The sequence below is a fragment of the Colobus angolensis genome, unplaced genomic scaffold, assembly GCF_000951035.1.
Source record: "Colobus angolensis palliatus isolate OR3802 unplaced genomic scaffold, Cang.pa_1.0 Scaffold86, whole genome shotgun sequence".
NCBI classification, from domain to species: domain Eukaryota; kingdom Metazoa; phylum Chordata; class Mammalia; order Primates; family Cercopithecidae; genus Colobus; species Colobus angolensis.
In genome coordinates, this window is record NW_012122487.1 from 4227369 (window position 1) to 4254259 (window position 26891).

Sequence of the window (26891 nt, forward strand, 5' to 3'; positions counted from 1 at the left end):
AACATGGAGAAACCCAGTGTCTACAAAAAAAATTAAACTTAGCCCGGTGTGGTGGCCTGTGCCTGTAGTCCCAGCTACTCAGTAGACTGAAGTGGGAGAATTCATTGAGCCTGGCAGGTTGAAGCTGCAGTGAGTTATGACTGTGCCACTGCACCCCTGCCTGGGTGACAGAGTGAGGCCCTATCTCAAAAATAAAAAAAAATAGGGAAAAAAAGTGTTTTCTAATGTGTGTACCTTTTTTATGTGTGAAATGAAATGACAGAATACCATTTTTTAGAAATCACCTTTGGTTATTGTACAAATCTATATTTTGGATTTCTTGTGCACTCAGGTAAACAACTGTGTTCTGGCAAACCACATCAGATGTAGATTCAAACAGAATGAATCTGAGAAAATTCTAAATTGCATTTGAATAGGTTGCAATGTTAATTTATATCTCCAGTAAAATTTGGAATCATTTTGTATCCTACATGCTGTACTATTAACTCTTGGAGGGTAGGTGACATATCTTAAGTGCCAGTGAATAGCACAGAGCTTAGAACTTACATTAAATGAATTAATCTAGAAAATTTTTCAACCTGAGACATTTCTTGGGTCATCGATGAAATTGTTCAATTGTATCTCCTCATTTACAAAAGTGATGTAGTAGCTATGCCTATCAGTGTTTTCTAATGAAATCAATACATAAACTCATCAGCCAATCAATCAACCACTTAATCTACTTTGTCTCTCTTTGTTTCCTCTTCTGAAGCATCTGGCAAATCTGGGCCTCACGGTTTTACAGATTCCATGGCCTTGATAAAATTGAGCACACATGGGACATAATCAAGTGGGGCAAAGAACTAGGTCCACCCCTAATACCAATCCCAGGAAGAAAGGGAAAAGAAAAGTTAATGAACTTCCTTTGCCCCTCAGGTATACTTTACTTGCTCTTTAATTTTTGTGAGCGACTGTATTGCAAAACTGGGAGAGTGTGAAAAGCAGCTCAGACTTTCCCATCAAATCTATGTTATATCATCAGCTGCAGCCTGGCCCATTCTCACCTTTGGCCCCTTGCCAAGAGAGGAGGTCCGATTTTGGGGAAGAGGGTAAGCACTACACCTTCATTTACTAACTTTAGGCAAAACAGAAGTATTTACAATGCAATCATCAGTTTTGATAAACACTTTTTGAAACTAATCAATCTTTAATTGCGAGCCAAAAAGCCTCCTTTCACCTTTGGTGAGATGATTACACTTAGTTCAGAACCCATGAAAACTACAACCAGTGATACACTGCTTTCTTTAAACAAATCAGTTTCAAATGTAGAACAATTTGTGCTTTTAAAACTTACGAGGGCTCCTCTGACACAGCAGCTCCTTCTTCTAGTTCTTGAGCTTGTTTGAACCATGGTAACTTGGCCTCGACTGGAAGTTTCTCTGAGAATTCAGTGAGTGCACATACAAGAGAAGAGGTTAGAATCAATCTGGGATTTTAGGAAAATTCCTTATTCTCCTCACCAAGAAGTTACTATGTTGACAAACACAAATAATAAGTTTTTAGGTAAATTGCTGCCTCTGATGATGGTTATATCTAGAAAAATAAAACCGAATTTTAAAATGTTTAATAATACTAGTTTGTGTACAAGTTTCCTCTTTATTATGATTAATAGCAAAGGAAAATCCTTTTATTATGAAAGTTGTAAGTGTAGGAGCACTAGCTTAATATGCATATAAAGAATCATCAAAGTATCTTTTCACCAGTTCCTCTTGAAAAGGTACAGCAGCATGTACCTTGGAAAACAAAGTACAATCAATTATATTGTGATACTCTCATAAATTCCAACTTTTTTTTTTTTTGCCTTTTAGCTAAGCGTGATCTATGTCACATTGCCAAAAACAAATTCTGTCACTCTGAAATTCACAAAACATTGGTTTAGATATCTGACTCATTCAATACTACCCCAAGGCTCACTGACAACTGGAATATGTGCAAATGAGGGCTCATAACACATAATTTGACTTATTTCGCCTATTTATCTAGCTCTGGCCAAACAATTCAAAATAAGCTTCTAGTTACTTCCTGGGAAAAAATTGTGGAGGAGAAAAATGAAGAGGGAGGTTATAACTGCTCCTACAGAAGTAACTGCCAAGATTCCCATTCTAGCATATTTATTAGGGTCATTTATGGGGATATTTGCCTTTATAGTAGGAGCCAATGACGCTCTATCACCATTTTATAACATATAATTGCAAGGATGAAAGAAATATGTCTATACGTATATGCACCATAGAATTATTTGGTATTTTAATGATGTTTAGAGAGCCAGGCTCACTCCTTAGTTGTGAAAATCCAGATTTGATTCTTGATAGTTAACTGCAAACTGCTTTTCTTTCTGTGAAGTGGCTTGGTGAAGATAAAGCTAATAAATAATTGACTATTTTAAGTTAGGGGCATCACTTCTTGTTCTCTATGCACAGCAATTGTTTATAGTCAAAAAACAAAGCAAGTGAGAAGAAATGTAAAACTGCCAAAGCCAAAAGGATTTGCTCACATTTTAAACACAGCAACACAGTACCTATACATACATCATTTTACAACTACCACAACTATCCCAGTAAATGACTCAGTTGGCCGGGCACGGTGGCTCAAGCCTGTAATCCTAGCACTTTGGGAGGCCGAGACGGGTGGATTGCTTGAGCTCAGGAGTTCAAGACCAACCTGGGCAACATGGTAAGAAACCCCATCTCTACTAAAAAAAATACAAAATATTAGCCAGGCACGGTGTCATACACCTGTAGTCCCAGCTACTCCGGAGGCTGAGGCAGGAGAATTGCTTGAACCTGGGAGGTGGAGCTTGCAGTGAGCCAAGATTGCACCACTGCACTCCAGCCTGGGTAACAGAGCGAGACTCCATCTTAAAAAAAAAAAAAAAAAAAAAAAAAAGACTCAGTCAATGAAGCTGTCTCTGATAGCGTAAGTTAGCTCTCTGTCTTTCAATAAGGAAGCATTCAGTTTAGCACTAATAGTAAGCTTGCAATATTTTATTGTTCTTTTGAACTAAATCCTGTCAGACACACCTGTGGCAACCTCCTCCCACAGTTGAGGGCGCTGATGATAGTCAGGAGTTAAAAGTAACTTACTGTATGTGGAAGTTACTATATTCCAGGCACTAGGTTAACCACCTTGTTTATGGTACATCTCATTTAACCTTCACATAATCTCTGATTTAGATACTATTATTATACCCATTTTACAGAGGAGGAAACCAAGGCTTTGAGAGAGGTGCATTTATTAAAATAAATCAGGATTTCTGGGGTTTTTTGGTTTCCTTTTATATCATTAATTTAGATTTTATGATGCCATTCAGTTGCAATTAGGACTACCTATAGTATAATAAAGAGCTACACTGTGACTGATTTTCAGAGAAATTTAATGGCTTAAAGAAATAAAGAAATGGGAGCCATATTTAATATTAAAAATTAAAGGAGATTTAAAGAGTTATTTACTTCTGAATGGTTTGTGACTTTGAATTTTTCTATTCCATTGGCACAGACAAGTAACAATACTTGTACAGAAATCAAATTCATATTCTTGCTAATCTGAGACACCCAGTATAATTATAAGAAGTCTGGCTCACTAAATGCTTAGTTCTACACTTCCCTAAAATTTCTTTTTTATTAATTCCTGCAATATCTATTAAATTCTGATATATTTTAAATTATGGTTCTAGAATTCAGTCTCATATTAATGTTTTAATTTGCAATATAAAAAGCGATAGTTTTCTGTTTCATCAGTTTGAAGTATGAGACTTCCCAATGTACTTCAACCTTAGCAAAACAGACATACTTGGGTTCACTCCCTTGTTTTTAAAGACAAGAAATGCGGATAGTAAATCAAACATATATTTCTAGGATATCTGGTCTCTCTTTAAGCAGATACATCTGCATTCTTCAGCAATAGTCCTCAAACAACTTTATGACTTGGGAGATAATTATATAAATATATTTCTACATGTAGTGGTTAATGAAATTTTGCAATCAAAATCATTTGAAAGATTCTTTGAAAGAATCAAATTCCTTTAGTAAAGTTATAAAGAATTGTTACTAAGAATACTTGGGATACTTAAAAATATTCTAAGGAGTTTAAAACACATCTGACTACACACAACAATTAACAGGCTGGTAATAGAGCACCTGTCAAATTACCTTTGGGTTTATAGCAGGGAGTGGGTATGATGCATTCCTCTTTTATGTGGGGCTTTGTTTTTGGGCTACAGCCTCCTGTGTGCATTCCTCGATGGTCGATGCAGAGGACCACACGGTATCTGAGGCCCTGGCCACATGTCACCGTGCACTGGAAAGAGATTGCAAAAGAGACGAGACTCGTAGGCAAAGCTTTGTTTACTTTTCTTCACTTCGCACCTAAAACTTTCAATCTAAGTTTTCTTTTCTTTTTTTTTTTTTCCACACGAGGACTCCTGGTAAACTTACACCATTTCTTACCAGTCAAGGGATCTTTGTTCTATTTGGCTATTTGAGGTGGAGCTCACTGAAAATTAAATCACTTTCAATTCCATAGCTTTGGATTAATCAGTCAGCAATGTTTAAGTACTCACTGTGTGCAAAGTCTCAAACCAAGCACCAAAAAGAAGAAAGGAGAAAAGAGACTGTAGAGTGTGCTTAATTTTGATTACCAACACTGTGTTTTATTTAGTTACTTTGCTAATGACTGCTACTTCCAAAAATATGGGAAAATACCTCCACATGGATACTAAAAAATTTAAACTGCGATTATAGCTAAATTATATTGCTGCATTGTCAATCCAATTGATTACATTGAAAGGCAAAAATAATATTTAAAAGAACAGATTGAATGACCAGACGCCCAATGTAGATTGCACCTCTAATGGTTCCCCATGTCTGGTAACGTGTCTAGATGCAGAAAATGTCACAGCTCTGATCTGATGCCATGAAGCCACAGGGCTCAGTGAAGTCTTTTGTCTTTTCTGAGGCTGAGAGCACAATGGCTTATTTCATCTTCCTATTTCCTTTGCCACTTTCCTTTCTGCATTAGCAGTCAGGAAACCCTGAATGACATTTTATGTTTAATTACAGCAGGTTTCCTAACATCCATAAGTTTTTTGTTTTAATTATCTTACTTCATTCCCATTTTAATTTTTGTGCTATTTTCATTTCATCTTCCCCCCTCCTCCAATGACTAATATACATAGTTTTAATATTAATCCACTTAGACTCTTTTGGATACAAAGCATAATACATACAAAATGAAATCAAACTTCTGGTCTACTGAGCTCTATCATCAAAGCAGCTTTTACAGATTTGGGATCAGTCATTCAGCCTCAATTACCCTCGAAAGGCAGTTGCTTCCTCTTTGCCATTTGAGGGAACATTGTCTGGGGAACAATAGAGGCTTCTTGAAGAAACTTGAAGAAAGACATTTTAAAAAAAAATCATTTACTTTTGGTCATGCTGGATTTGGGGCATTCCTACTCCAGGAGCTAAGCTGGTAGGCTTCTAGACACCTCAAGAAGTGTGGAGCTGCTCAGGGTACCCGGTGGGGCCATGATGATGAGAGGGAAGAGTGGACTTACTCTCCTAATGAACAAAGAAAGAAGGCACAGTTACCGGAGACCACTCCTGTGCCAGCCATTTAGGGCAGTCAAAAATGTTGCAGGGCTGCGCGATGGGCATCTTAGGGGTGTACATGCATTTCCACTCTTCCACTGAAGTGACATGCCCCTGGATGTCCTCCTCCACACAGGAAACTGCCCGGCTCTGGATGCCCCCCCCACACGAGGAGGAGCACGCGGTCCATGGGGTGGCCTCCCACCTACAGAAGCAAGGGGAGTCATCAGGGCAGACATGCACATTGCTAAGCCTCCTCAGTGACCAGTCGACCAACCCATTCCCCGTGCCTACTGGTAAAATCAGGTTCTGAGAGGCTAAGGTCCAGAGAACCAAAAGCCATCTATTGCCTGAAATCTGATGAGTGAGAGAGAAGGATTCAACATTGGCAAAAGGGCTCTGCAAACCGTGAAGCTCTACACAAATGTAAGCCATTACAGTTTTGAGAGCTGTCCAGAAGGATATCAGTGCTGTCTGTAACCTACTCAGAAGATGTAGGATGTAGTTCTATCCTTCTCCCATAGTTTCAAGATATGTGTATATAAAATTTATTTTCATTAAACCCATTAAGTATCCATCTCAAGACTAAAGTGGTATACTCAGTTAACACTAATGGTTTGCACCTGCAGATACTTTTTTATTTTCAATGTAATACTTTATTACTTAACTTCTAGGTATTTTTTTTTTTTTAATAGAAGAAGCTTATAAAAGATGAAGGTAAACAAAAGACCCTCTCCTCTGCTTCTGCAATCGTCAGCTTTGGGACTACATAGATTCAGCACAATTCTGATGTTCAAACTGTGCTATCATTATTAAGCTGAGGAGCAGAAGTGTTAATATTATCTACATATTCCCCAACTGTTGAGGGATACTGGTAGGTAGAGTTCCTCCAGTAATAACTCTTGGAACTGTGAAGAAGTTTGGTTTGGGTTGGAAGGCTAATGGCATCTGAAAGTAGATACATAGCTAAGTAGGGTAGAAAATAACAATATGTCAAAACATTTAAGAGACTTCCACGGATTTTTTTCAGAGCTTTAAACAGCTCTGAAGCATTAGGTCCCAGATGCAGAGAGATATCTTTGCCAAATTCTCTTCTCTCCTCCTGTAGATTTAGAGAATGTAGAATTTCTAAAAACAGAAACATTGGGACTGAGTGAATTGAGATTATCTTTTTTACATATATTCTGCTTATTGATGAGGATTGCTAAGGAGATTTAAGATTTCTCTTAGAATTATGAGAGATATAATTTTAATGAAAGAAACAAAATGTCACTGGGTTGATCCATTTGAATAGTTAAAATTTTAAAATATTGCACAGGCACACCATTGAGACATTAATTATTCTGTAGTCAAGTTTTCTGTGTACATTGTGAGTTTGATTTCTCTTCTGCATAAGCCTGAATCTTGTGTTTTTCCTAGTTACAAAGGGTTTTCCTTCACATTTTCTCTACACTGTTAAAGTTTAGGCAACAACTGTTATCTCCACTGCCAAAAGCCAAAACGTGCTGCCAAATACAATATTTTCCTATGTGTATTTCCCCAGGAGACACATAAGAAAATGTCATGGTGGGGAAACTGAGGCCCTCTGTTTGGCCCTTGGGAGACTTTCTGATCTCTTTCAAGAGAATGAAGTAGCTCTATAGAGAGTTTCTCTTCCCAAGGGCTAAGACCAATTCTCCTTTGTCTCCACACAAATCTCTGGAGGGCTTCCTTCTGGAGATGAATAACAGGCCTGATTCAGATTGAAGTTGGGTTGAATACATAAGTACGTATTCATATTAGATTTGACCTGACAGTGAAGTAGGAATATGTTTTTTAAATGTACATTTAATCACTTAGAATATTAAGATGCCATAAAAGAACACATTTTCTAATTGGTACTCTAAAATTCTCAAGCTTGACCCTACTAAAGGGAGAGTGATTAATTTCTGTCTCAGCACTTGGACCTGACCATAGTGTAATTTCCCACATGGCAGTAAGTATCTTTTTCAATGTCAGTGATCATAGAAAGACAAATGAGGCTAATATTATCTCAAAAATTTGTACTATGGTTCCAGCATACAACTACAGTTCTAAGTGTAGAAAATTATCATGTGAATCCTTGTATAATAATAGGGTTTTGTTGAATCTTGAAGTAAAACATGTCTATGTGCTTTAAAGAAAGCATAACAAAAGCTGAGAGAGATCAGGAGATCTGAAGACCGTAACCAAGTAAGTGCTTGGAATAAAAAAAAAGAAGACATATTCAAGAATCTTATCCTGGAGAACATTGAATGAATTTATATATCATACATTTAAACTCTTTTGGCCTTTAATTTTTTTAAACACACAGTGTGTTTAAGAAATTCTCAAATAAAGCAGGATGCACAAGAGTGACATATATTAATTACGAATCAAGATAATGATTCAGACTACATCCTCATATTATGTCCAGATATGTGTTACAGTCAAAGGCTGAAAGCAGGAAAGAACAAGGTAAAAATATGTTAATTGTGTTTTATATCTATACTTGTGTTCTTAACCCCATTTAAATAATTGAAATTGCCTTGATTAGTAGGTAGCTGCCATTTGAGAACCATTTTTGAGCCTTAATTCTTCTTATGAATAAAAACACAGCTGTAAAAATAGCTTCCATTTACTAAGAGTCTGTCAATATAGCTGAATATCTAACTTTATAACTAGTTCAGTATCGGACATACAAAGGGGTAAGAAATAAAGTTTATTGTTCTTACCCATTGTGATACATAGATATGCCAAGAGTGTATACAAGGACATAGTACAAACACACACCCAGGAGGATCGTTTTAATATATCATTGGGATTGAGGCATTTGGAGAAAATCCCAACCTATAAGAAATCAATTTTAACCTAATAAAGGCATTAGTTATGCCAGAGAAATATAAACAAGAGAGACCACAGATAAAACAGAAATCTAGGAGTTGTCATTACATAAAAACATAAACTTGATGTTGCTTGCTCCTGATGTCCAACGTTACCTTTCTCATGAAATAATGAAATGTATGGCTTTCATACAAACAGATACATATATCCTATGATCACTTAGTTCACAGATACACAAATTGAAACCAAATGAAATCTTGGTTCAGTTAAATTAATCTTTGCTATTCTCATTAAAATTTTTTCAAGGACAAGAGTTCTGGATAAAACCAGAAAAATGAAACATTAGGAACATTCTAAAGCCATTTATTGTCTTTATCAATATAGTCATAGGAAAGTAGGAGGGAGCTGACTAATGACATAGCCACGTAGTGAAAGAATTAAAAATAACAAGAAAAACAAGAAGTATATCTAGTAAAAGTCAAATTCCTTTCCTATATGTGATCATTAGGTGAAAAGTGAGTTGCCTGCCAGCCACTAGACATATTTAAGTAGATGCTGGATGACAATTTTCACTTGTATATATGTATTATATAAACATCGATAGATGTGTTTATACATGTATGAATACATATGCATTGAATATGTGAATGCATATTTGTGTAAATAGATATTAAACATATCTGTGGTATATGGTTGTGATTGTTGGAGAAGGAATGGGAGAATGAAGCCTCAATGGGGAGTTGCACTAGATGACCTCAAGGGACCACTATTTGGATTCTAACTCATGAGGTATTTGGAGATTTTTCCATCAAATCTTTACAGCTCAAAATAAAATTATTTTCTGGTCTTGGCTTGATTTGAGATGGAGCAGGCTGCTGTGGATTACTCCAACCATTTATGATCTGATTTAAACCCTTGGTTCTAAATAGCAGCTGATTCCCTGAGGGCCAAATAAGCAAAGAAAATAGACCATAGGTCTACTTCAATCCCAACTCTAATTTCTGCTCTCTGTGGAGCTGTTTCCAATGCAGGCAACACACTCAGTAGCTAGAGGATTTTTCAGCTTCTCCAGTTTTCTTATGAATATATTATAAAGGGAACAATTTCTTTTAAAAGTTCCTGAATTACTTTCATTACCTTTTTTTCTAGTTTTTAAAAGTACTGAACTTTAAAAAAGCAATGCAGCACACTGAATTTTGTTTAGAAAAAATGTTCCCCAAAATGTTTTGAACAATTAGAATATAAAAATTTGCCTTTTGTATTTAATTATAATTTCTTTGAATAAAAAGTGGACATTTAAAGCCCCTATGTAGAATAATACCACATCTGAAATTCCATGTTAGTGGTAGTGCAATAATACTTTAGGCAGTGTTTGTTTAATAGTTAGCAACAGTGCTTTAATAACTAGGGTCCTATTGAGAGGAAAAATAGAAAAGAACAAAGGGAGGGAAAGAAAGACATAACATAAACCCATACACTGTATCTAATCAGAGTGAGTGAATTACTGTGTTCACTCCAGTGTAACTGGATTCTACCTTAAAATGGTTTCTGAACGATAAGCTTACAGTCTGAGCAGGCTAGTATTATACAAAAGTAGAACTCAGGATGGATTGCAAAATATACCATCTACCATCTTAAAAACATATAATCTCTCTCTCTAGGTCTATGTATATCTATATATATAGATAAGCAGCAGAAGACTAATTTGCTAATTCTAACATCAGGATGATTGATTTACGTACCGAGGAAGGGGATGGTAGAGGTCATAAGGCATGATCTGCTTGTATCCGTCACTGTTAGGAACAATAATGCCAACCCTCTGAGTAGAAGGTACACACAATAAAATAAACACTAAATGATTACATTATACAAATTTTTAATACAAATGCAAAATAACATTAATAACTTGTATCTGTAAAACAACACTAAAACAGTTTTATATTTTTATGCCAGCATATGCTTTAGGATGGGGCAAGTTCTTTGAAAGGACACCATTTACTATAATTAGTTCTCTGATCCAAGCAGGAAATACCATTGCAAAGGGTGGTGGCAAGAAAACTTGGCACCTCATCATTAACTATGACACAATAAGGTTGTAAATGTTCTTTAATCCCCAAATTATACATCCTATGAGGTCATTCTTATTATCATCATTATTCATGTTACTTCCAGATGCTCGCCAAGCAATTACAGTAACTGTCTCACTTCTGATGAAAGAGAGAACTATTCAAGTCGGAGAATATGTACCTCAGAATTGACAATACTATGTAACTGCATTAGCTAGGTTTCTTCTCTTGGCAGATCTAGGGATTTCACTAATACCTGGAAAGTAGCCACTTGGGTATTTTATAAGGAGAGGGGGAAACTACCGAACATAGTAGGCAATTATTAGCAAAGGGAAATTTCCTACCAAAATAAAGGTAGGCAGTTAAAATGAGATACTATGAAAAGTGGGTTTTTTTGTCTATGAAATATTATACAGTGTTAACTGCTATTGCAGTGATGGTTGTGGTTGTCATGGCTTGTTAGTACGTCTAGGGCCCTGGGAAACCTGTGAGGTTTACAGACAGAGTGACTGCTCAGGATCCACAAGACATATCATAGGCCATGTGGAAGTTCCTGGAGGCCTTTAGGATCCTAATAAACTACTCTAACCTACTTCACTGATTTCAACTAAAGTCTCCAATTGGTAAGACTGGTGGGTCCCTGCAGAGGCCTAATTGTCTGGTTTGTGGTAGACTGATGATTCATGATTTTTGGATAAGACTGCTAGTGCAACAGCACCTTCATCAAGAGTGGGAGATGGAGATGCACAGATGTAGAGCATGGTAGCGCATAAGTGGAAGATGCTTATTTTGCAACTGATAAAAGATAGAAAGCTATTGAAGGAACTCATGTATTCTATCTGTGCCTCTGGGATAGATGGATGCATATATATTTATATATCTATATAATATCTATATATTCAATATAAATATATCTTTATATTTAAATAAATAGAGACTTCCATTTTTACCCATTCCTCTGATATAAGATGATATAGTAGGTTTAAAAAATATGGCTAGCAAATCCAGGTGTTTAGGTAGAAAGAGTGAGCCATGAGTGTGGATCACAAAGATAAAAACGGCACTGGCTGGAGATGATGAAAAGAAGGAGAGAGACGGAGATAAAGGGGCCTGCATAGTTTCTGAAGAAATTACTGAAAGGTAAGGGGATACATGAGAGAAGTCAAATTTGATTTTTTAAAAAATAGGAAACAAAGCGATTAAGATGGATTTCTATTTGCAGGAGGGCAAGTCATTGGACTACTAACTTATTTATTTTACATGACTACATTTTCTGTATTTATTTGTGTGAATAAGTTTTTTAATACTCATTTGTGTGAGAGAATTTTCATGATGTGTGTGTGTGTGCATGTGTGTGTATTAACCTTCAGTAACAATGTATAAGAAATGGGATGCTGCCTTTTGGGCATGCTCAAAATCCCACAGTTCTTCACACAAGAATGAAATGAACAGTCTTTAACCTTTTCTGTTTTTTGAGTTAACCATCCTATTTTTTTCTACCTTCTGACAGATAAGAAATCAGGTGAAAACTTAATCCTTCCTTATGTTAGAATCATTCTAACATCTAGTAAGAATCATTTTTACATCTAGTAATAAAGGGAATTTTTTTCTAAAAGGACTATATTTTAAAGAATGCCAAATCATCTTCCACAGTTCTTCTAGTAAGTTTGTACATACACTGTTATCTAACAGTAGTCAATTAAGGAATAAATCAAGATGACTTTGAAATTACATTTTACCTTACTCTAGTATCTTTATTCATGCTACATCAATTTCTAAATGCAGAAATGCATACCATAGACTTCTCTCCCGAAAAAATTTATGGCTGTAATTTGTCATCTTCAATATTAGAATAAACTGTTGCAGATCTCTGTCAATTGATTTATCAGCTGATGATATTTAAAATGGAGACAGTAACATTGAAGGAGACAAGCTGAAGTGAAGGAGAATAAAAGGGAGAGTGTACAAAATTCAAGACATTGAACTTTGCTTTGGACCGATTTAGAAATTATGTTTTTGTTTGAACAAGGAGCTTGAAACTTGGATTCAGCAAAACTATAGCTATATTTGTCTTCTATGACATGGGTCATGGTGAAGACTCATAAAATGACTCTATAGCACCTGTGAAAACAGAAAGATACCAAAACAATGGTGCTCTGTCCAGTCCTGCTAATGCATATTCGTGTGCACGGGCTCAGCTCTCTCTGGGGTTCATGCCATGGCCCTAGCCTTTCACTACACTGTTACTGGGGGGAAGCAAGCTTGCCTGAAGTTAACTTCCTATTGCTTACCTACTGCTTACTTTTTTTCTTAGGCAAAGTGCGAATCATAAAGAATAATGAAAAATAATGTAATTTTGGGACTTTAAGAAGTTCTCCCCATGTTTAGGTCTCCATGTGGGTGTGTGTGCATATATGCATGCGTTCAGACATGCATCTGAATATGTGGGCTGTGGTGAAGGAGGCAAAAATGATTTTTAAAAATAATCACAAAGGGAAAAGATAGAAGAAACAGTTGGCTTGGGGGTAAAACTCATTCTCCACTGCCTTCACTATGCTGACCACCATGCCCACGGTTCTTACATTGTTTCTCTTACACTGGGCAGTAACATGACTCCATCTAATATCCCCATCATCAGGGGTTGTGGTGGTAAGAAGAGAAGGTGAGCATGAGCAAGTGATCATTCTGGAGTGATGTGGTATACGTAGAAAAGGCATCCCACCTCATCCTCTAAAATTACACGTCTTACTGAATTGTCCAATGACAATTCAGGAGAATGATTCAGTTATGACAAGTTTATATAATGAAACATTATGCAGCACATGGACATAATGGTTTTTGAATCATTTTTAATGACATGAAAAAATGCTCAAATGTAATGTTAACTAAAAATAATTGACTATGAAATAGAATGTATGATACAATCTATAATACTAAGAAAATATATAGATGGTGTACATATCTATGCATTTTCATAACTTGCATATGTGTGTTCCTGTGACACATGTATACACACATATGTATACATGCATATATATGTGCACACACATATATAAAAAACTCTCAACAGTGGTTAGTTATTGGTGTTTGGCTTATGAGTATTTTTTGCTTTCTTTTTAAATGTTTTTCTGTTTTCTAAGCTTTCTATAATATATTATCTTTTATAATCACGACAATTAGAATATTCAAGTATGAAAAAATTCAAATCTAAGAAAGCAAAAGACAGAAACTTTGGAACTATGATGTAAGTGGATGAAATGAGGCCATCACCTCAAATTCCATGTGTCACTTCAAGATCATTGAGTCTGTACAGAAGTGATCTAAGATGCTACTTTAGAATAGAGTCCCCAATGTTTAAAAAAAAAAAAAAAGCCAAAATTGGGCTCACACTGCTCAGTTGTAGAATTTAACTATTGTGATACATCTCTCTTTACAAGAAAAATTCTAAAGTAGTTAAGTCCATGGACACCTAATTTACTGGGGTTCTGGATTTTTTGTTGTTGTTGTTTTGTTTTTTTGTTTTTTGAGACGGAGTCTCACTCTGTCCCCCAGGCTGGAGTGCAGTGGCACGATCTGGGCTCACTGCAAGCTCCGCCTCCTGGGTGCACACCACTCTCCTGCCTCAGCCTCCTGAGTAGCTGGGACTACAGGCGCCCGCCACCATGCCTGGCTAATTTTTTGTATTTTTAGTAGAGATTGGGTTTCACCATGTTAGCCAGGATGGTCTCGATCTCCTGACCTCATGATCCGCCCACCGCGGCCTTCTAAAGTGCTGGGATTATAGGCATGAGCCACCGCGCCTGACCAGTTCTGTTCTTTTTATAAGGAAAATGAGCCATCAAGAGATCCTTTTATGGTTTCAAGAGTTTCTTTCAGTGAATCTCTCAGGACCTCTTGCCTCTTCTCTGGAACTGCAAATCTTCATTTCTGACTTCCTGATAACTAGATGTGCTCTAGGCTTTTCAAGCTCAGTGCGTCCCAGACAATTCATTATTTGGCCCTGCTTCTTCTCCTGTGATCACAACTACCATTCAGGCATGGCCATTCTCCTATCCACTGTACACTGGGGCTATCTTCACCACTCAGTTCTTCCAGTTGTCATTGCAACACCAGCAATGTTTGACAAGTAGATCTCCTCCTGACACAAGTTCAGGCACTTTCACACCAGTCTCCTAACAAATCAATCCAGTCTACTCTGCTGCCAAAGCACCTAATATTTTACTTCACCATTTAGACAACTCACGTGGTTCCATAATGCCCACTGAAATTTATTAGTCGAATGCTACTTCTTCTAAATTCTTGCCTATTTTCTCTCTTAACATCTAGCCAGAAATTCTCTTTCCTTCTTCTCAACACCCGTAATACTAACTCCTCTCCTCACTTTTAACTGTGTACTGTTAGCCCTTTATATCCATGGATCCTGCATCCATGGATTCAACTATAGCCTGAAAACATATGAAGAAAAAAAATGAATGGCTGCATCTGTACTGGATATGTACAGATGTTTTCTCTCATCATTATTCCCTAAACATTATAGCATAACAATTATTTACATACCATTTATACTTTAAAAGGTACTATACATAATCTAGAGATGATTTAAAGTACACAGAGGGTGTATATAGGTCACATTCAAATACTACACCGCTTTATATATGGAAGGCACTTGAGCATCTGTGGCTTTTGGTATCTGTGGAGGCGGGGGTGGGGTGGGTCCTGGAACCAATCCCCCATGGATACTGAGGGCCAACTGTATTAACTTCTAACTGTTGCACAAGTTTTTCTTTAGTTTATCACCATGAGTCAGCAGCTATATTGGTTCTTTATTGCAACTCTTAGGACAGTATTCTGCACATAGGTGATTAGTAAATAATCATTGAGTGAACTTATGTCATCAGTGTGCAGATGCAAAGGCAAGTAATGCAACCCCATCCAAAATTAAAACAAAAAAAGCAAAAACAAGTTTTTAAAAGCTAGTTAGGAAAGGAGGGAAAGAAACTCCCTAACTGCCACTGTTGTGCACATATTCAGTCCCACGCCTTGCCTTTTGCTGGCCCTGCCATCTTTGAGAGAGGGCAGTCTGATATGGAGAGTGGTCTGGCAGTTTAGGAAGGCTGTTCCGGCAAGCAGGGGTGATTGCCTGATATGAGCAGAGAAAGGACAGATTAGTGACTGTGCTTCCATCCTGTTAGGTTACCTCTGTATCTTTTCATTGGCTATCTCCCCGAAATAACACTGAAAGCTTTTTAAAAGATCTTCTTTTCTCTCTTTCTCATGTGTCTTTCAGATACCACGCTGCTTTGGACAAGTCAACCTGCCCTGGACAGTGTGGGGGCCCAGATTCTAGTTGATTCATTTTTACCTTTGCCATGGCACCAAACACAGAACCTTTCACAAAATAGGTGACTATATTTTTAAAAAAATGAACAAAATTGTGTGTAGTAGAAGGGTCTCTTGTATAGAAAATAGTGCTCCATCTTCTCTAGACAACCTCAGGGCAATAGAAGCCAGTCTATTTCTAAGCAACGGTTTAGAAGAGTGCAGGAGAGAAATAATAAAAAGTTGGAAGAGCTACAAGCACTTTGCTATTTCATGAGAAGCAAAGCACGGAGGATCTAGCGATAATGAGGAAAAGGATCACCTGAGAGGCTGGGAGTTGGAAGGTCAGTACTCCTCTCTGCTACTTTCTTTTTATGTTACCTTGAGTACCTTACATCAAGGTTTGGCCATCTGCAAAATCTAGGTACTGGATGAGATCAGAAGTTTTAAGATGAAGTAAGAGTAGGTGCCTGGAAACCCATGCTATTGGACTCTGTCTTACCTGGCCCTTCCTAGTGGCTGCTGAGGGTAGAACTCAGAGCTTAGTGGGCCACAGCTTGAAAACCACTGAACTAAGATAATTCTCTCAAAATTTCTCCTCCTGTAACACTTCATGACTTCTAAAAACACAGAAAACTTCCCTAACATGTACAGAGGCAAGTTAGGATCCCGCAAATAGAAAATATTCTATAATTAGGTACCATTTTTAAAAACCATAAACTAAGCAGCAACATTATCCGGGCTTCCACTGAAATCAGATCAAAAGGAGTCTGTTTTATGCAGATCTGAAAACAGTTTTTTAGACACAAGTTCATTTTCTGTAATAAACTAAATACTGAAGCGTTTTAATATTTAGGGTCAGATCATTGAACACTTCCTCACATCTACATTTCTGGGGTTAAACATTCTTGGTATTAATGAATGTAATTTCTGAACTGCTTTTAAATAAGTGGGACTAATATTTCCTTGGTCTTTGTTTACTTCTTTCTGTACTGAGTGATTTAGCCATTGTTTGATCTGAGTAAACATCAGTATTTACACTTACATGAAAGAGGCTTGCGTAACCTGGGTATGTGGTCAATTCAAACACCCAGACTTGGCATTGGTGTGGTTAACGGTTCTGTGCTGGCTGTGCTGTTCTACATTGGGTTGGAACCAGATCTTACAGGTTGCTGAAGGCATCATGCAGAACAAGGATGACTATGGGATTTGACGGCATGAAGGCTGCACCAGGGATCAGGTAGCCTGCCTTTATGCCTGTCTTTGTGTAGCGATGCTGTGGAACTGGAAGAACTTAGATCCACATCCCAATCTGCTTTTGCAAAGTGGCCCTAATACTTAACCTCTCTGAGCTTCAGTTTTTTTCATCTGTAAAATATAGGTGACAACCCCTGACCCGCTAACCTAGGGACTGTAAAACTAAATAAGATAATGGATGTGAAGGCACCTTATAAACTTCAAACAGAAGTGACATTGGGCAAGTTGTTTTACCAGTCTGTTTCTCAATTCAATCATGATAGCTGATGTTTAGTGAGTGCTTGACACCTTACTAAGGACTTTACATATGTTATCTCATTAATTCTCACAGTTACTCTCTGACAGGAATATTATATTTATTTTACAGATGGCAAAACTCAGGCCTAGAGAAGAAGTTACTTAGCTAGTAAAGTCTTTTGGCTACAAACGGATGGATTGAAGTTAAAAATGAGGATGGTAACAATACCTACTCTATTAACTCACAGGCCAATTAAAAGAATTACACAAATAATTACACTTTTAAAAGCTTTAAAGTGTACCATAAGAAGTGATATTACTATTAGGGATGATCCAGCTTTGCAGAAAATTGAATTTCCCAGATAATTGAGTTATAGTTGATTATGTAATTGTCTGCTGATGTGTGGTGTATCTATAAGCATGGGAAGGGTATGATCATGCATTCTAAGAAGCACCCTAACTTTGCTTCATTTATCTCATTATGAATAATACATGAATGTGGAAATGAGATTTTATGGGTATTTTTTTCTTATTGTTTACTCATTACTGCACAAAATAGTATACTTAAATGAGGTTCATCAAAAGGTAAGAAGTTGTTACTTTTCTAAATCATTTACTTACTGTAGTAAAACTAAAAGACTCTATAATTAAGAAAACATTTTATTATACTGTAATTGCTAAATAAGTCAACCATTTTCTTGTCCCTACACTGAGTTTTTTCTGGAGACATACCTGGCCTAAATCCCATGTAAATTAAATGGCAATATCTCACAGCTGGTAAAGTAGAGGTTATCAGACACTTGTGAACTGAGACCTCAGGAGTTGCCAATTATCTTAATTTCTTGTGGTCATTATATTTAAAACATCTGATAAATGTGATTTACTCTCAAGATCAGATTTTCCTAGGACTTATAGCTCCTGGTGTTAAAACCACAATAGAGAACCATCTTTCTAGACCCATATAGAATTCTAGAGTTCCATCTTTTCCTTTTACAGATGAGAAAGTTGATTTCTAGAGAGCTGAGGAGTTTCTCTGAGCTAACATCAGCATCATCATAACCATGATCTTAGTCATTATAGCTGCTGCAGCTAACATTTATTGAGTGCTTATCATGAGTCAGGCACTGTGCTAAGCTCTTTAAATGTATTATGCCATGTATTCCTCATGACAGCTTTATGAGGTAAGTATTGTTATTATCCTCACTTCACAGGATGAAAAATCTGAGGCTTAGTGGGAATAAGGAATTTGCCAAAGGCTACTCTACTAGTAAGTGACAGAGCCAGGATCTCAAGCAAGGACGTTTTATGCCAAAGGTCCCACTCTTAAACATCAGGCTATATTGCCATTGACTAGTTGGTCACCAAGTTAGTGTGAGAATCAGGATTTTACATGCCTACTACACATACCACTTGTTCGAATGCAGAGTATTTCTTTATAGTTGCATTAGAGTTTAATTGAGACTTTTTTTTTTTTTTGGTTCCTGGCCAGAGATAATTGCTGCAATTTACTGTGAAACTAAATGGAGCTGGACCAAAAAAAAAAAAAAAAAAAAAAGTTCACTTGAACTTGCCAAGAATTGCCACTTGGTGTATACAAGTTTGGGCATTTGCTTAGGACTGTTGCTCTGAATTCCTTGAGGGAACGGGGAATCTGGATGCAGTTTCAGCTAGAAACAGATTTGTTTGCTAATAATTGTGGCCGTGATAGTGTGATGAGTGAGAGCTTTTTTCACTTGTCCATCTCTTGCCAATTTAAGCCCCCTTCATTACTGCCTTGGAGGGAAAACTAAAGGTCTGTGCCCAAAAAAAAAAAAAAAAAATCTGCAAAGGTGGTTCTCTGATTGTCTCACAAACAGTAACTTGCACAAATTCCTCCAGACAGCCTTAACTGTCTCACTGTCTCACAGACTAAGATATGTAAGGCTAAATGCTGTATATTTTACATCTAAAGCTGCTTTGAAAACGTCAAGGTGTTTATTAGCTGAATTCATGCTATCCCTTTCTAGTTGTTGCTGAACCACAGGGCTTATACTTTGAGGCTTTCTGGCCACATGATGGACCTGACCTTTCACCCAAGAGGTAAAAATCCCACACATCATTGCACAAATTCCAAAAAAATCTCCCCCGGTGTAAGACAGAAGCTTTGATTATACCACGGTAGGCACAAGAGAGGATTTTTACATTTGACTAGATCCTAAATGTCTTAGTCACATGGGAAAGTACACAGAACATAGTGTGAAATGTATGAAGCAGAAAATAAACATGTGCTAGACCCCTCACATGCAGGAGGGGTATGTCCCTGGACTTCTGGGAATGCCCATTGGGACTACCAGTAGAACATGTAATACACTGTGTACAGAGCATATGATGGGCTTAGTGATGTCATAGCTCTGAGTCACTAATGAAAAACCTTATTAATTTTAGCTAAAAGTCATTAGATCTTTATACTTTACTTTCTCGTCACTTCCCTTATAAGAATTAAATTTTGGCTCCCTGTTTGAGACAACTTTTGGCCAGGAAACAAAGTGTTTTATCACTTCAGAAAAATGACTGTGTAAATGACACCAGCAGAGAGCAACAAAGCCTTCTTGGGATGAAACTGCTGGGCAGCCAGCAAGGCTCAACTGTTGGTCTTAGAGTCCAGTGGACTTAAATTCCTACCTCAGCACAATGTTGAGTTACTATGTGTCACGGATATTCAGGCTTGCTTTTAGAAGAATGAAAACCAAGAATGCCAAATTATTCAATGCCAAGTATCTACTGTATAAAGTATGATCTCAATTATGTTATGAGCTATAGACAAGACTGGAAAGAAATACAGCAAAAGCATTAACAGAGGTTCTCTGCAGGCACTGGGGATTATTAGTGAGTTCATTGTTTTCATTAAAGTCTTTTAACTTATCAACATTTCTAAGTTAGCACTTAGAATCAGCAAAAAAGCCATGAAAACATAAAAATTATTTTGAAGAGTATAGGTGAGATGGCAACAATCTCTCCAGTCTCAAAAACTAGTAGATGAACTAATCCACCACCATGGAAGCCAGTGGATGTTGTCAGTGAGTGTAAGAAGGAGGAACAAAACATGAGATGGGAAAGTAAAGAAATAAGATGGTGGGAACAAAAGGAAAAGAGAATGAGAAACAAAAAATAGACAGATGTGTGGAGTGAGATATTCCTGAGACCCCTCCATGCCACTGGTTGCGTTCTCTGTTGATTTCAGACAATTCCTAGCAGTTGTTCATGTATTTAGGAAGCTGTTGTAAACTTCCTAAAACTAAAATAATGACTGATATTTATAGTCATTGAGTTTGAAGTTGGAAGGGAGCATGGATACAATCACATGCAGTGACTAGAAACATCCTGGTCATTGGGAGGCTTTATATTGTGTAAAAGACCAACATATATAGTTCCAACGCTGATGATATTTATGATTTTAGTTGATTAGTTCAATGTATAATGTTTACCTATTATAAAGCAAAATAATGAGAATAGGGAAGCTATTTTGGTAAACACAAAAAGTAGATATCAGGGATTATGGCTACTGGTGGCCATGTCTAGTTTATTTCTTCTTTGTTTTGGTTTTAGATATGTAGTAATAAGAAAATTCTTATTATCACAGAGAGTGTTTGGTAATGAAAACTGTTTTTACAGCTTACCTTGCAATCTTAGGGTAGTTATTTTTTCAACTAGACATAACTGAGGAACTCAATCACGAGGGGAAAAGCATGTACTTTTGTAGTATAACACTTAAAATTGTTATAATTTTTATAATTTAACTTAGTGTGAATCAGTTAACATTAGTTTAACATGTTTGAATATATTTTTTGTGAATTATTATTTAAAAAAACTTTAAAATACATAAAACAAAATTTAATTTAAAAAACTGTGGAACAACAGGCTCTGTGGGCACAGTTTGAAAACCACTAATTTGACAACAAATGACCCTCTCTTCCCATTTTGTGGGTGGGAAAATGGAAGCCCAGAAGGGTAAAATAATAAATATAAGGTTGTAGACCTAATTGTTTGATGCGGTTTTTGCTGTTAATGACACTTGCAAGCCTTGATAGGGAATAAAGTTGGCTATCTAACTGGGACTTTGCTTTTTAATTTAAAAAAATTTTTTTATTTTTTTCCTTCTCTTTTCTTACTACAAGTGAGTCTACTTTTAAATACTATAATAGGTATAAATCCTAGTGTGATTCAGGAAAAATGAATAAATATCTCAGTAGCTAGATATGATAAATTTCTTTTGAAATTAAAAATATGTGATTTTATACCAAGAATATTGGTTTTCCCTTTTGGGAATTTCTAAATTTGGACACAAAAGTGTTGGTGGAATGTCATTGTTCGCTCTTGATTTTACTATTAGACCATTAAATCTGAGTGAAAAAACAGTTTCCTGAGGGTTTGATTCTGCAGTGGCTGATGGAAGAGCAGATCTGTTTTATGGAGTCTCTTCTATCTACTTTGCTTAGACCATCACTTTGCACTTTCTTAGAATTCAGAAATTGCATTTCTTAGAATTTCTTAGAATGCAAAAGAGTTCAATGAATTTCATGGCAATTTCTGAAGTATCTTAACCTCAGAGTTGCATACTTATATTTTCTGAAGCAGCTGTCCCTTAGATCTTTCTACTGCTAAGTCTTCATTTTCTCAGCTTTGTCTAATTACTTCTTCAACAAAAAAAGCAGCTTCCGGACATTTGCCTATTTTTTCTTTTTCCTTTTCTCACTTATCTTTCTTTGTGTCTTTCTTTTTTAAATAGCCACCTGTCCCAACATTTATTCATGTGCTGTATTAAATGTTTTAAAATAACACGGGACATAGAAAAGGTAGAAATTGCACAGGCAGACTTCTTTCACTGTAGAATGGCCTTTTGCTTTGGGTAGTAAGAAATAGGCCAAAAAGTTTCTCCAGCAGACAACAGTGGGTAAAAATCAGAGGCGAGAAAGACTGAGTAAACATTATGATAAACATTTACTTCAAATTGTTAACAAAATGCTTTTATTTCACATAACTCTCTTCCATGGCCATCTCTCAACTGACATTTTTTTTTCCTAGTGGAAAAAAGCTTTATGGAGTTGTGGGAAGTGAAACTGTCATTTCTCCTAGAAATATACGTACAAAGTTTCATGGAAATGTGTAAAAGACTTTCAAGGTCTCTCTAGGGCTGACTAAATTAGTATAACTGTGCCTTTCACACACGGGTCTTCCTATTACAGTTATATATAAAAAATGTATAAGTAGAATAATTTTAAACTGAAATCAAATTGCATGGGTTATAACTATCTTGGCTAAAAAATTTCAAACCCTTAAGATTTCCAAAATAAAGAAATCCAAGCACAATTTCAACACCTTATTCAGTTTTTATATTGTATCCAATTTTTAATATATAATTTTCTGATGTAATATGATGCTAAATTAAACTTCACCTAAATTTTACAGTTATAAAATATCTATTCTTTTTGTTCCTTTAATGAAAACCTGTTATTCTGAGTTCACTTTTATGAGGTAGGGAATATGGTTCCTGTGAATTAATTAATAACAGCAATTTCATATCACATGCAGAACTTAGCATTCATAAATGTAAAGATAGAAGAGTACAGGAATAAACACCTTAAGAAATTAACAGCAGAAAACAAAAACTAAAGTTGCATTGCTTATAACCTCAAAATAGAATGATTTGCATCAACATTGCCCAAGTCATATTTTAATGAGTTGAAGCTTTCTTTTTATGCATACATCATTAGTATACTGTGATTTTAAAAAATAACACTGGGATATTTCTCAAAAATCCAAGGAGTTTGAAAATGAATCTTTGTCTTTTGGTATTCCTGATTGCTTTTGTAGGGGAAGGCTTTTCTTATATTCTCTCTCATAAGCTGAGGATGAGTAAGCGACGCTATACTAAAGAGAACCACCAGCAAGTGTTGTGACTGCAAAGGCAAATGTTACACACATGAAAAGATTCTTGACCTGCACTTCCATGACTACTCATCACCTGAGATATTTCATTCATCAGGCAGATTCTTGACCCTGCAAATAATCTGAGGGCTAACTGTGGATTCCAAAAAGCAAATAATCATGTGTGAAAGTGTCAAGTGCCTGCTTAAAGCTTCTAATTTAAAAGACATTTTAAGAATCTGACTACTGGGAATAAGCTCTGTTTTCTCTTTAGCAAAGACTGAGTATGTTCAAAGGCAACAGAACTGTTCTAAGGCTGGTTTTGACTCTATATAAATCAGTGTGGACAGGCTAGAAGGGATCAGCTGTAGCCCTGAAATATAGTCTGCTCTGATCATGTCCCTGATCGGGAACAGAGATAAAATCCTGAGAACGTTGTGTCATCACATTGGTTAAGAACGTTGAATGCTCCATTGGCCTGGACCTTGTTAAGGAAAGAAACAAGGAACCACAAGGAAAGGAAATCAGACGAGAAAATGACTCTGAAGAGCATGTCACCTGCTGCTTTATAAAAGGAAAATCTGTAGACTCTGAGATGGCCTCACATAGCAGCAAGAGCAGGAAGCATGGGTACTAATACATGATCAGTAATGGACACTGGACAGCAACGCTATTTATGTTTCATTTCATTTTATTTTCAATTAAAATATTTCATTTTAATTTAAGAAACCTGTTTGGAACTTGAGTTACGTTTATGACAAATGAACTAGCAAATTTGACTGACCTGGCTGGACAAGGATCCAAGTTGCACTCTTGAAGCTTGGGTTTGGGTTTGATGTTCTCTGGATAATAGTGACAGTATTGGTCAGCAACCACGCGGTTGCTCCTCAGATCATAGCACTCAGCCGATGTCAGCTGATAACCTGTAGTATCAAACCATCCAGGCAAGTTTAAACGTACATGCCAATGCAATGTATTTCTTTATGCATTTTGGCCAGCTCATATCAATGGAAATTATTCCCCAATGCCTTAGTCATTTCCAGGAAAAAAAGACACATAATTGGAAGGCTCATTAATTTTTGCAGACCTCAAGTACTGTGCTTTTCTCAAGTAATCCACTCAAATCTTAATAAGTACATTATATAATTAGGCTTGAACTACTTAACAGCCCAGCCAGATAATAAGACTGTGGTAAGAACTGTTCTTGTTATTTCTTTTATATGATCTAAAAATATAATGCAGAATTCTATATCCAAAAAAGATCATCAGTATTTATCAACCATCTTATACAAGAATGCTAAATAGCCTCCTTAGTACCTGGGGAACTAGGGAGAATAAACTCCTAAATAAATAAAATAAATCCCACATTGCTCCCCTTGCACATGAAGGGCCAGCACAGGATCAGGTCCCACCAGCTGCCTGGGAACATTACTTTTGCTAAAATTTAACCTGAGTGGGTTGAGTAAATGGACCACTGAGATTCCAACAGTGGACATCACAAATCCTGTTTCCCTGCAGAATTAATAAAAATACCTCCCTGTTACTGTTCCATTTTTGTTATATTCAAAATCTTCTGTCATTCTCTTTAAAAAGTCTCTAGCGAATATTTCTTAGCCTCCACCCACAAATTGTCATTGTTTAAAGAAGCCTCTCTTAAAAAAAAGTATTGTTGAGTAATAGTTAATTCTCTTCATATGTTTTATCTTTCCTACCTGCCTTTTCATTGTCCTGTGGATTTCTGGTAGGGTGGTAATCAAGACTTAGATTCTTGGGGTGAAAAATAAATGTACACAGAGAATTTTTAAAAATTAGGCTGTTTATATCATTCTTACCCTAATTAATCTGCCAAATATATTATCCCTAGCAGGTGGGTTGAGCGCTGTTATTGCTAAATATATATTAGGAAGCAAGATTTAAATCATTAAGGGACTTGCAAAAGATTTTAGGAAATCAGAAGGAGGTTTATGAGCCAGATTTCCTGGCTTAAGGCTGTGTTCTCAGACCACCCACAAAAATTAATTGTTCATTAAAGACCCTAAAAAAAGGCCTTTTAAAATTTGACTATAAAGATGAAAAGCATGAAAAGTAATGAAAGCAATGGATAAGAACACTTTTTCCATCTAATATTTGTTTTATAAAAAAATGAAGTAGCAAAATGACATTTTAAGTAAGTAAATGTACTTTTACTTTTCAATCACGTTGTACTCAAAAAGCATCTAATTTTACAACAGGCTAATCATTTTATAATTTTCCAGATAATAATTTCTACACAGGGACAGAATTTATCACATAGTAAAATACAGGAACAACACAGTAAATTATTAATCTGAGATGATTATTTTTCAAAATCAAAATTTGTCAGCCTAAACCTGTTGCTTTGAAGCTATTATAGCATGGATAAAATGAAGGGTTAGAGCAAAAATGAAGGAAATGACTAAAATCATCAGAAAATCATGTTTTCTAAAGTTTCATATGGTATTTGGAGTAGCAATTTTTACACTAAGCAAAATGTCCAACCAGTTGAATCTGGAACCAGAAACAGAGAAGACAACTTAGAGATCATTTCTTCAGTAATTTTCAAACTGGAAAGTTCAGTAAATTTCAAAATAAAGTGGAAGGACGGCTGGTCTCCACATCCCTCACATCTTCACTCAGAACAGTCTTCCTTTTATCCTGGCTTCATAATTAAGGTTTCCTTTGAAGCAAGGTTTGATACCCAGAAACATCTGAAAATCACTGATAGTTCTACTTCTTCATTTTGATGTGAGGAAAACGAGGCCCAAACAAGTAAGATATATGTGAATCTAACATCAATGTTTTTATTATGTAGTGAACTATTATCAAGGTTGCTGACATCATACTCTAATAGCAGCTGTATGTGTGCATATAATTGAAGTGCTATTTCTCACAAAGCATGGTTTTCATTTTTACAAAAGAAAAAAGAAAACCTTAGATTTCTTCCTTGAAACTATTTCCTATGCTAGTCATTAGTAATTATATCAAAATAATGTATTCCCATGGAACATCAAAGTAATTGACAGTTCATTTTTAAACAAAGCAATTTTCTTTTTTTTTTTTTTTTTTTGCGATAGAGTCTTGCTCTGTCACCCAGGTTAGAGTGCAGAGGCATGATCTTGGCTCACTGCAACCTCTGCCTCCTGGTTTCAAGCGATTCTCATGTCTCAGCCTCCCAAGTAGCTGGGATTACAGGCTCGCACCACTACACCAGCAACTTTTTGTATTTTTAGTAGAGATGGGATTTCACCATGTTGGCCAGGCTGGTCTTGAACTCCTGGCCTCAAGCCATCCTTCTGCCTTGGCTTCCCAAAGTGCTGGGATTACAGGCGTGATCCACTGCGTCTGGCTAGCTAAATGATTTTCTATTCCTGACAGACAGAACAAGTAGAAACACTCATTCTATCGAAATGCTTAAAATGTTGAATTGACAGTTTTTTATCAACTGAGTAAAAGTACTTCATGGCACTTCTACTGACTTCTTTCAAGCTAAAATCCAACTTTGCTCCATAGAACCACATTTTTCAGTGGTTTGTTTACATTGTGCAGATAGAAAAACATAGGTAAAGATGAATTACATCATACAACGTTTTCCAAAAATTTATGGGTAATCATTTATCTCCAT

At 36.3% G+C, this 26891-nt stretch overlaps 1 protein-coding gene across 1 annotated transcript in view; it reads right to left on the minus strand.

The window, feature by feature from the left end:
• ADAMTSL1 (ADAMTS-like 1) overlaps positions 1-26891 on the minus strand; it is a 441112-nt gene that overhangs the window by 219611 nt on the left and 194610 nt on the right. The window contains exons 9-13 of the mRNA XM_011930366.1: positions 24036-24174; positions 10211-10261; positions 5628-5832; positions 4188-4335; positions 1334-1418 (exon numbers count right to left, since the gene is read on the minus strand). Coding sequence (XP_011785756.1) covers positions 1334-1418; positions 4188-4335; positions 5628-5832; positions 10211-10261; positions 24036-24174 — 628 coding nt within the window. The remainder of the gene's footprint in view (positions 1-1333; positions 1419-4187; positions 4336-5627; positions 5833-10210; positions 10262-24035; positions 24175-26891) is intronic.